Genomic DNA, 11,551 nt, shown 5'->3' with positions numbered 1-11,551 from the left:
GTAAAATGGCATGATGTCCAGATGACCCCACTTCCTGTTTATAACCCACGTAACGCAGATCCCATGAGTGGCTCCTCGATGCTTGAATGTATAAGACTAATAAAACCCACTCCCGGAAGAGATGGAGGGGACAATACTATGTGGCCACCTTTTAATTTTGCCAAATTAAAAATATAGCATATTCTCATAGTTCATAAAAGAAAGGACTTGTAACAGGAAATGCAGGAGAGACAAGCTCTCAAAACTAGGATGCTTGGTCCTTTTTTTTTTAAGATTTATTTATTTAGTTGAAAGGCAGAGTTACAGAGAGGCAGAGAGGCAGAGAGAGAGAGAGAGAGAGTCTTCTATCTGCCGGTTCACTCCCCACATGGCCACAACGGCCAGAGCTGTGCCAACCCAAAGCCAGGAGCCAGGAAGCCGAGAGCCTCCTCTGGTCTCCCACACGGGTGCAGGGGCCCAAGGACTTGGGCCATCTTCTACTGCTTTCCCAGGCCATAGCAGAGAGCTGTATCGGAAGAGGAGCAGCCGGGACTCGAACCTGCGCCCACATGGGATGCCGGCATTGCAGTCGGCGGCCTTACCCACTATGCCACTGCACCGGCCACACTGGACCGTGCAGGTTTGGAGGACGTTCCCATATTTTCTAAAGAATTAATTCTAAAGAATTAGGTTTTTTTTTTTTTTTGGACAGGCAGAGTGGATAGTGAGAGAGAGAGACAGAGAGAAAGGTCTTCCTTTGCCGTTGGTTCACCCTCCAATGGCCGCTGCGGCCGGCTCATCTCGCTGATCCGAAGCCAGGAGCCAGGTTCTTCTCCTGGTCTCCCATGCGGGTGCAGGGCCCAAGGACTTGGGCCATCCTCCACTGCCTTCCCGGGCCATAGCAGAGAGCTGGACTGGAAGAGGGGCAACCGGGATAGAATTCAGCGCCCCAACCAGGACTGGAACCCGGTGTGCCGGCGCTGCAAGGCGGAGGATTAGCCTGTTGAGCCACGGCGCCGGCCAAGAATTAGTTTTAAGACGCGCAATGTAAGACCACTTTCAGAATCAAAACAAGGGAGTGGTGGTGGCAGTTGAAACAAGAGTTGATAAATCTGAGCTGTAACTGCTCAGGCCAGCGTGGCACAGGGAGTCATCGTGTTGCTCCACTTCTACAGCTGTGCTCAAAAAATTTTTAATAGAAAAATTTAATTCTTTAGAATTCTTTAGAAAATATGGCATAACGTTAAGATTTGATAAAGCTGAGTAGTGAGTATGCTACTGTTCAGTATCCTTTTAAGATTTATTTAATGGAAAGGCAGAGCGTCAGAGAAGGATCGATTGATTATCTATCTACCCATCTCCCTACCTACCTGCTGGTTCACTCCCCAAACGGCCACAGCAGCCAGGCCTGGCCCAGGCTGAAGCCAGGAGTGAAGAACTCCATCGCCCATGTGGGTGCAGAGGCCCAGGCACTGGCGCCACCTTCTGTTGCTTTCCCAGGCGCAGTAGCAGGACCGGACACAGAGCAGCCGAGACCCAGAGCAGCTATGCAGCTGGGAGGCTGGCGACGCGGGCAGTGACCGAACCCCCACGCCACCACGCCAGCCTCACGCTTAGTACCCTACTGTGTATTCTTTGAACACACTTTTCCTTTAAATCCCACAGCCTGGCTCCTCTTCCTGAGTACGGGTGTGTCTGTCAGCTTTCGCTCTTCCTGTTACAAAACACCTGCGGCAGTTACAGACAAAAGATCGGTTTAGTTCACAGACCCGGAGGTTCAAAATCCAAACGCGCGGCGCAGGCTGTGGCCCTGGCCAGGGCCCGTAGTGGACGCTGGCTGGAGAGGCACACAGAGGAAGGGTCACGTGGGAGCCCAGGATGCTGAGAGAGGCTGAGCCCAGACTTGGGGGCCTGCCCCCAGGGACCGAAGGACCTGCCACTGGGCCCCAGCTCCCCCAGGTCTTACCACCTCCCAACGGCATCGCCCTGGGGACCAAGCCTTTGACACGTGGGTCTCCAAGAGACACTCAAGCCGTGGCAATGGGTCATACCATCTCCTTGGCATTATCCCCAGCTCCTGGCTTCAACAGCTCAGATTATACTGTGGCAACTACTAATCCTCATGTACTTTTATTTTTTAGCTTGAAAAGATTCCTGACTTCCCACAGGAGTGTGTGGCTGCCGAAGTCTGCCCAGCTTTAGTCTGATTTTTACTCTCACACTGCCTCCCCTGGGGCCACTCCTGTGCACCCTAGGGTCCGCAGAGGCCATCTGAGCCCCCGAGGCTGCCAGCCAGTGCTGGGGTGGCCAAACAGCCGTATAGGGGTGCACAGCTCACTCAGAGGGCAGCCTCCCGCCCACCGGGGGCTACACCTCCCCATCAGGCTCTGCCCGTCGCTTGCCTTCGTTGTTGCAACCCTGGGCTGAGTTTTCTCCCTCTGTTTCCTCCCAAGCTCAGCCCCTTTCATGGGCAAGGTCGCGGGTTTTGCACGGCCCTCACTCCTCCGTGGAGTCCACCTCCTGCTGTTTTGAGATCAAGTCGGTGTTAGCAAAACCAGGAGGCTTGGGGAGGTGAGGGCCCCTGGCAGGAGGGCCCCAGGCTCCAAGTCACGACCTGCAGCCCTGGGAGCTTCTCACACAGAGACGATTCTCGGTTTCTTCTCTGACCGTGGCCAGCTGCCGTCTTTGACGACGTGCGCCTCGGGCCTGCTCCCAGCAGCGGGAGGACGGCTCCCCTCTCCCCACGCCGTGCCGCTGTCCTCTGGCACCCTAACCGCCTCCTCTCAGGTGCTGTCAGTGCTGTGGTGGTGACAGCGCGAGGCCGGCATCACGGCACAGTGGCTCGCGCTGCCTCTTGGGACACCAGCGCCCTGTGTCATAGGGCCCGTTGGAGTCCCGGCTGCTCCTCTTCTGATGCGGCATCCTGCGTGCGTAAGCACCTAGGACAGCAGTGGAGGACGACCCGAGTGCCTGGGCCTCTGCACCCACGTGGGAGACCCGAAGAAACTCCTGTTGTCTCCTGGCTTCAGCCTGGCCCAGCCCTGGCCATTGTGGCCATTTGAGGAGTGAGCCAATGGATGGAAGCTCGCTCTCTCTCTCTCTCTCTCTCTCTCCTCCCTCTTTCCCTCCCTCTTTTTTGCTCTGCTTTTCCAATAACTCAATCTTTTAAAAACGATCTCAACAAGTAAACCTGACATCTAAAGAGAAGAAAATAAAAGTTAAAGAGACGCTTGATCTCTCAAGCACCGAGCCTGTGGAGAACTGATTTTTGCCATCGTTGATATTTCCAGCACGGGAGCTACCGAGTTCCCCACACCACTCCCAAGAGGACACAGGCTGAGCGCCTGGATCCGCAGACCCCGGGCGTCTGCCGGCACCATGGTCGTGCTCCCGTGAGAAGACCTTAAAGAGATTCAGGAAACATTTCCCTGCAACTTTTCAAATAAAAGCCCTTACCTCGCTAGTCTAGACCTCGTAACCTTCTCACCACTGTCCCCTTGTCCACGAGAGTGCCCGAATAGTACAGGGTTCACCATGACACCTCAGACAACATCCGGGTTTTAAAATTCGCTTCAGTGGGGGACCTGCAGGGGAACCTGGAGCGCATGCGTCTCAGCTCCTTCCTAATTCTTGGCAAGACGTCTCGTCTCACCTCGGCCTCCGGGCCCGAGCCCTCTGGGAAATGCAGACATGGAGGGACGGATGTCCACTTCTGCATTCTCACGGGCTGAGCCTGGTCCATGGCCGGAGGGGACAGCTCCCACCAAGACGCCGTCTGTGACCAACAGGAAGAGCGCATCTTATGTTGCTAAGAGCCCAAGGATATCTAGGGAAGCAACTTTACCAAACTCTTACTAAAGTTTACAGTCAAAATATTTTCAAATCATTGCGATTTAATTTGTGGGGGTCAAAAATAGTTCATGAAGTCAAGAATGTTAAGAGCTGGAGAGATTACTCTCGTAAGAGCAGTTGCAGCTGACAAGGACCCCGGGTAAAACATGGTTAGAGCGCAGAGTAGCAATTTCTTCATCCCACAAGGAGCGGAAGAGCGATGCCCAGTAAGATTCCATCTTGGGAGCCCAGGCGGAAAACAAACCGAGGGTCAACTATTCACCTTAAGTGATCCATTTATTCACATTCAAAAAATGTTCTCCATCTCGAAGACAAATAGTGCTGAGTTATAGGTTATTCATTTATTAGATACACTAAATGACAACAACCTGCTGTGAAACCTCGGCTGTATCACTGCTCGCAGGACCTGAGCCCCAAGCACAGAAGTGAAGGGTCAGGTTACTCTTGGTGTTGGCCGCACTGGGTTAGGGCTGCCCCGAATGTGCTAGCCTGCGCCCCTCAGAGCCGCTCCAACTTCCCTCCAGATCTGTGCTTATCAACCGCTCCCCTGCCCCTGTCTCTAGGCCAGGCTCCAGCTGGGCCCCCAGAACTGGGCGAGCCCCGCCCCGCCAGCATTCCTCTCATTTCTCCTGTAGCCTGGAAATGTATTGTGGCTCCCCAGGCGACCTTGAACTTCTTTACCCTGTCGGTCTTTCTCTCAGCATAGGTCCCCTCCAACCTCAGAGCAATGGACAACTTCCCACCACCCTCATCCACCTGCTCCCCGCTCCCCTTCCTCCCTCCCTGGCCCTGGTTCCCTTCTTGTGAACTCTCCAGTGCCCCCTCCAATCCCCCATTCCTGATTCTCCATCCACACTGGGTCCCCACAAGCTCACACACATGCTCAGGTCTCTCTGCTTAGGACAACTCTCCCTCCACCCAACTGGCCTCTGACCCCAGTCCCGTCTCCGCTTTGCGGTCCGGGATCTTGGCACAGCTGCCTCCACCATCACCTCCACTTGCCCATCACCAACCAGTTAGACGGCTCTTGATCCACCGTCCTACCACGGCTCCCACCCAGTAGGAGCCAGCCACCTCTCGCCCCAAAGCTCACGTCTCTCACAAACTATTTCGCCAGCCCTCTCGGTAGCCGGCTCCTCGTGCTTCTGACCACTCCTTACGTTCGAGAAACAACCCTCGGCTTTGGCTGCACCCTCACCTCTGATGCTCTTACCCACTTGGACGGTGCTCATCACTCCCACCACGTGTGGCCCCGTGGGCTTCAGCCAGCATTCACACACGTGGCACACTCACTCGTTTAATAAACCTTATGAATAAACGTGTCACTTGACTCTTACAGCCCGAGATTAGTCACGTGGCTATTATTTTCCAGAGAAAAGAAAAACGAGGCCCATCGAGAAGTGATTTTGTTAAAGGCTCAGATTCAGTACTTCCCCTGGTCCATCCAGGCCTTCCAACGCCTCCGTCGCCTCCACAACTCAGACTACTCGAGTTCCACGTTGAAGGGACGAAGACGACGGGCTGATTCTCCGGGGGGAAGACCCCGAGGCCAGTGATGGACACCACATCTTAACGAGAAAGGGAAACCAGGCCGCTGCAACCTTTCGACTTCACATAGAACCCCGAGTACGTGTGCAGTATCCACATACACGTGATTAGGTTTTTTTTTGACAGGCAGAGTGGACAGTGGGAGAGAGAGACAGAGAGAAAGGTCTTCCTTTGCCGTTGGTTCACCCTCCAATGGCCAGCGCGCTGCGCCCAGCGCACCACGCTGATCCGAAGCCAGGAGCCAGGTGCTTCTCCTGGTCTCCCATGCGGGTGCAGGGCCCAAGCACTTGGGCCATCCTCCACTGCCCTCCCGGGCCACAGCAGAGAGCTGGCCTGGAAGAGGGGCAACCAGGACAGAATCCGGCTCCCCAACCGGGACTAGAACCTGGTGTGCTGGCGCCACAAGGTGGAGGATTAGCCTAGTGAGCCGCGGCGCCGGCCACGTGTTTAGTTTCTACTTCATCGTTTGAAAGAGCCATAGCAAGCTCCCAGCTGGTGGCTACTTCCCAAATGCCCACCATGGCTGGTGCTTGGCAGGGCCTGGTCTCCCAAGTGGGAGGCAGGGACCCAGCTACAGGCGCCGTCAGCACTGTCTCCCAGGATCTGCCGAGTCAGGAGCAGAGCTGGGTACCGGGCCCAGGCAACCTGACGTGGGACGTGGGCACTGCAAGGCCGAACGCCTGCCCCTGGAACCCCTTTCAAACTGTTCACATTTAAAAAATTCCCAAGACATCCAGTGAGCACTTGAAGACCTTAGCTTCAGTAGTTCATCAACACTGCTGTAAACAACATGTGTAAATCATTTCCCCCCTTAGCTGTTTGCTAAAAAAAAAAAAAATATTGTGGACAAAGACATTGCCAACTTACATATATCATCTTTATTTGGAATATTTTTTGCCTTACAATGCTCCTGAGAAATTAAAAGATGCATTGACTTTAGTGCTATAAAACATACTTAATATTAAGGTTGGCTTGGAAATTTCCCCACATTTAGATATTTCTCTAAAAATCAAGAGAAAATTTATAATTTTATTTATTTTTATTTACTTGATAAAGTCAGAGTTACAGAGAGGAGCGACAGAGAAATCTTCCATCTGCTGGTTCATTCCCCAAATGACTGCAGTAGCCAGGGTTGGGCCAGGTTGAAGCCAGGAGCTTCATCCAGGTCTCCCATGTGGGTGCAGAGGCCCAAGCACCTGGGCCATCATCTGCTGCTTTCCCAGGTGCATTAGCAGGGAGCTGGATCAGAAGTGGAGCAGCTGGGACACAAACTGGAGCCCACACGGATGCCAGTATTGCAGGCCAGGGCTTGACCCATTACGCCACAACACTGAGCCCGAAAATTTGAAATTTTTAAATAGAGATAACTTAATAGGTTAAAAAGTAAAGATTGGCAAATAATTACAAATGTCAGAACATTATTTTTTCCCATAGGAATATATAAAATAAATATCACAGCTCATTTGGTATTTACAAAATTATAATTTCATTGATGGAAGATGTTTTACATACTTGGACATGTGAAAAACTTCACTGGCTTTAGAAATCAAATTCAAACGCTCGTAAGTTTGATGCCATACAGCACTAAGTACTTCTCATCAAACCACTGACTTGGGAGGGGTCCCTCCCAGGTAACCGTTAAGAGGTTAAACGAAACCGAAGGCTTTATTTGGGGTGGGATATTCAATGCTTTAGCTGAGTAGCTGCAAGAGTCATTCCTCTGTTCCTATGTTCTGTTGTGCTTTTTTCCTTTATTTGTTCAAATCAAGAATGGCAGGAACTAAACTCAAACCACCAAGAGATACAGTACTACACCAGAAAGATCCAACCCAACGCCTGGATGGAAGTTGGACTGCAGTATTGTTCAACTAAACATGGCTGAAAACCATCAGGAATGTTGTGAAAAACAGGCAGCTCAGGCAGAATTCAACCACAAACAGCAAAATGACCCCAGCTGCATACTGATACTGTGGTCCAGGTACTGTCAGCAGCGGCCTGCGGCGAACACTGGATGGCAGGCTTCCTCAGTCGCCGACGGGAGAGATTCCTGGAGCAGATGGCTCACCTCTGACACGGCTTGGCTTCAGGGCAGCGGGTGAGTTGTGTCTGCTTGAGGTCAAAGCGTGCCAGCCAGCTACAGCTTCAACCATACAGAGGGAGCATTCGGGCACACAGCTTCAGGACAAGACTATCTGGGACGCACTTACTAAACAGTAGCTTTGTAACAGCATGCTCTGTGGTCTATGGAAATGCAATCCATCCACGACAGCTTTCAAACGTTGGGGGGCGGGGTGGGGGGAGACAGGCTGTTCTGACCAGGGAAGGAAATACTCAAAATGTCATAAAAGGCATTTCAAATATGGTGACATACTACTTACATATCCACCACGCACTTCCTTTTCAAAATAAAACACTTTCTGCATGTCCTCAAAATGAAGAACTGTTTTTGTTTTAAACTTAGAACCTAGTGTTTCAGTTGCTCCACACTGAACTAAAACTCCAGTGGCAAAGCAACAGATGATTCAGGACAGCCAGTGGGAACGTCTTTGGAAGGAGCACACAGGGATCCACGAGTGACAGTCGGCCCCCACTTCCGATTCCTCCGCCTTCCACGCACGCAGCTGAAACTCGATCCTCTCCCGTGCTGTGTGCAGGCAGGGGCCAGGGGTGGCACCACGCGGCGCGGGAGGCCTGGTGCCGCTGAGCTGGGGTGTCCGGGAGGCCTGGTGCCGCTGAGCTGTCTGGGGAGGCCCGGTGCGTCGCCTGCAGCCGTGAGTGCCGGCGCTTGCTCAGCGTAAGCCCAGGGCCAGCTGAGCAGTTCTTACACAGGATCTGTGCACCAGCTTCCCGCCCGCCAGGGTACACAGGGATGGCGGATACAGGTTTCACCTGCTGTCAACAGTCTTCCAAATACATTAGAAATATTCCGTGAGCCACAGCAAAACATACAAACAACCAAAGTAAGCTCTGGCCAGAGCCAGGCTTATTTACATACTTGGATTAGTCTTATTTTCACCTTTCCTTGCTATACAAAATGTTGCTATTTTAAAGGCATATTGAAATCCACCACATACAGAAGTGTCATTTTAAATGTACAACTTCAACAACTAACACAAATCTGAACATCTTGATACAATTAAATTTCAAGTCAGGGTTTTTCATGTTAGTTTAACACAAAATTAAAGCAATACTCTCTTCCTCTTAGGTCGCAAACACCTGGCGCTGGTACTGTCAGAGCGATTGCAGGGTGGGCTCTGAGCACCTGCGTGAGGGAGCTCTGACTTTTAAGATGCAACCTCTGAGCAGACGCCAGAGGCCTTAAAATGCAAGGGTGCCCACACCATGCACCTGCCAATGAAGGGACGCTCGCTGGGCGGCCGCCAGGGGTTAAGGCGGGAGCGAGGAGGGGGTGGAGACGAGGGGGTTAAGGCTATGATGGACCAAGCCCTGCACCCTGACTGGGGTGCTGGTCATGTGAGCACAGCTGGGCAGACGCTGCACAGAACCTCGCACACTTGCCATCCCCGGGCTCCGGGGCCTGCTGGGACAACCGTGCTGGCCTGTGCACACACTCTGTGCCTCAGCTCTCTGCTACACAGCGCCGAGACTCTCTGAGCTTTGAAAGGTAAATCACTTGTCTCTAGCTTAGGAGAGCTCGAAAACCAGAGAAGGAAACAAAAAGCTGATGTACAGTACAGCGACCAGGATTTGTCTTTTTAAAATGTAAATTAAGATAAAGGGTAAATCAAGTATTTCTAGTTTGTATTACGTCAAATCAGAGAAGGAAAAGAACAGTTTTTCCTCTGACTCCTGCCAATTTCTAAAAGCACTGAGAACATTTTTATTAAATTTAGAGAAAGTACAACTACAAACATACACACGAATGTCTTCCCAAGGGCACTTTGTGATAACGGACATCGCAGAGCGTTCACGGTTTCTTTAAAGTGCTGTGTTGTCTCTGGCTGGAGGGTCCTTTATTGCTTTAAAAGGTCTTTCAACACAACTCCAGCGCTGTTGTCTGGCGACACTGGCAAAGGGGCGAACGTGGGCAGAACGTCTGAGATGGGTTTGAGGAGCAGGTGCCCAGGCCCCCCGGGGCCAAGTCCGGCTGGGTTGATAAGGGGCACAGCAGCAGAGCGGGGGGCCAGGAACGGATTCACATCAGTTCTTCTACCAGACCTGGACTCTGCTGGATCTAAATGATAAGCAGGGATGATCTGATCTCTCACTCTTTGCAAAGACACTGACTTGAAATAACCCTCTGAATATGGGTATAATGTTAACCCTGTATCATTGATTAGCACGCATACACCCACACCCACGTACACACGGATATATGAATAACCAACTTACCACCACTATTAGCTTCAAGAACTCCATCTGACTGCTAATAACACTGGGATTTAACATGGTTTTTTGGCCATTCTTTAAGGTGTGTGTTTTTTTAAGGTTTATTTATATATTTGAAAGAGTTAGAAAAAGATCTGTCTGCTGGTTTACTCCCTAGACAGTTGCAACGGTGGGGGGCTGGGCCAGGCCTAAGCTAGGATCCAGGAGCTTCTGCTAGGGCTCCCATGCGAGTAGAGGGCCCGAAGCACTTGATCTACCCACTCATTTAAAAGGCAGAGCCACAGAGAGAGGCCCCCATCTTCTGGTCCACTCCCCAGCTGGCCACCACAGCTGGAGCTGGAGCCTATCCAAACCCAGGAGCTTCTTCCAGGTCTCCCATGCAGGTGCAGGGGCCCAAGCACTTGGGGCATCTTCTGCTGCTTTCCCAGGCCATAGCAGAGAGCTGGATCGGATCTGGAGCAGCTGGGTCTCGAACTGGTGCCCTTATGGGATGCCAGCACTGCAGGCAGTGGCTTTATCCGCTACGCCACAGCGCCGGCCCCACTTGGATCACCTTCTGCTGCCTTTCCCAGGTCATCAGCAAGGAGCTGGATCAGATGTGGAGCAGTTGGGACACAGACGTCTGTGCACGTGGGATGCTGGCGTTGCAGGTGGCTTTACCACTGTGCCACAACGCTGGCCCCTCTTTAATTATTTAGAATGAGAGCACAGGCGGCCTAATTTCTAAATACAAATGCCAGTTTGTGTTGTCATTCTGATTAAAGGTCACTCTTGGTGATTCAAACGGCCTTCGGTCACAACAAGTGACCGTGTGTTTTGGGTTCCTAGACTGGCGCACAAACAAGCCTGACTCACACGCTGCTGGGCTCTGGATCCCAGAGGCAGGGCCTGCGGAGACACTGACGGAGAACAAGGACAAGAATGCAGGCAATGGGAGGCCGACGAACGCCTGACGCTTTACCCAACACAATGATACTGCTGTTTTATACTTACTTACTGATTTGCAGATTTTTATTTATTTTCATTTTTTTCAAAAGATAGAAAGTCAGAGAGGTCTTCCATCTACTGGTTCACTCCCTAACGCCCACAACAGCCAGGGCTGGGCCAGGCCAAGGTCAGGTCTCTCCCATGTGGGTGGAGGCGCCCACGCACTTGGGCCATCACTGCTGCCTCCCAGCGTGCGCACTAGCAGGAAGCTGGCCTGGAAGCAGAGTGGCTGGGCTGAAACCAGGCTCTCCGGCACGTGGAATCTCCAGTGGAGTCTTAACCTGCGTGCCAAACATCTCACTGCTATGCTGCCCCTGCCTTACAGCCAAACACCAGTTGTGTAACTGATGAACTTTACTTACTAGAACAACAAGTTTTGGTTTTTTTAAAGATTTATTTTATTTATTTGAAAGGCAGAATGGAGGTGGGGGGGGGGGGCATCTTCCATCTGCTGGTTCACTCTCCAAATGGCTGCAACAGCCAGGGCTGGGCCAGGCCAAAGCCAGGGGCCAGGAGCTTCTTCCATATATCCCTTGCGGGTGCAGAGACCAAAGCACCTGGGCCACCTGCTGCTGCTTTCTTAGGCACAATAGCAGGGAGGTGGATCAGAAGTGGAGCAGCGCCCACACGGCATGCTGGCATCTCGGGTGGAGGCTTTACCCGCTATGCCACAGTGTTGGCCCCTAACAACAGCTTTTCAAAAGGCGTTGTCTGGATGCTAAGGAATCTCTTATCCACCTGAAAGATGAAGGACTTAAGATATGACATTCTGGGGCCGGTGCTGTGGCATAGCAGGAAAAGGCATAGCAGGCCGCCTGCAGTGCTGGCATCCTAT

The 11,551-nt window shown here is 52.1% G+C and overlaps 1 protein-coding gene across 2 annotated transcripts in view; it reads right to left on the bottom strand.

The window, feature by feature from the left end:
• Window positions 1–6,238: 6,238 nt before the first annotated feature.
• The window catches only part of TRIP11 (thyroid hormone receptor interactor 11), an 82,394-nt gene continuing 77,081 nt past the window's right edge, over window positions 6,239–11,551 (bottom strand). For both annotated transcript variants that reach the window (XM_062181751.1, XM_062181752.1), the window contains exon 21: window positions 6,239–9,574. In XM_062181751.1, the coding sequence (XP_062037735.1) occupies window positions 9,354–9,574 (221 nt within the window). In that variant the 3' untranslated portion in view covers window positions 6,239–9,353. The remainder of the gene's footprint in view (window positions 9,575–11,551) is intronic.

The sequence above is a fragment of the Lepus europaeus genome, chromosome 22 (assembly GCF_033115175.1).
Source record: "Lepus europaeus isolate LE1 chromosome 22, mLepTim1.pri, whole genome shotgun sequence".
NCBI classification, from domain to species: Eukaryota; Metazoa; Chordata; class Mammalia; order Lagomorpha; family Leporidae; genus Lepus; species Lepus europaeus.
The sequence above is the reverse complement of the archived record's forward strand: the minus strand, read 5'-3'. Positions and strand labels throughout refer to the sequence as shown.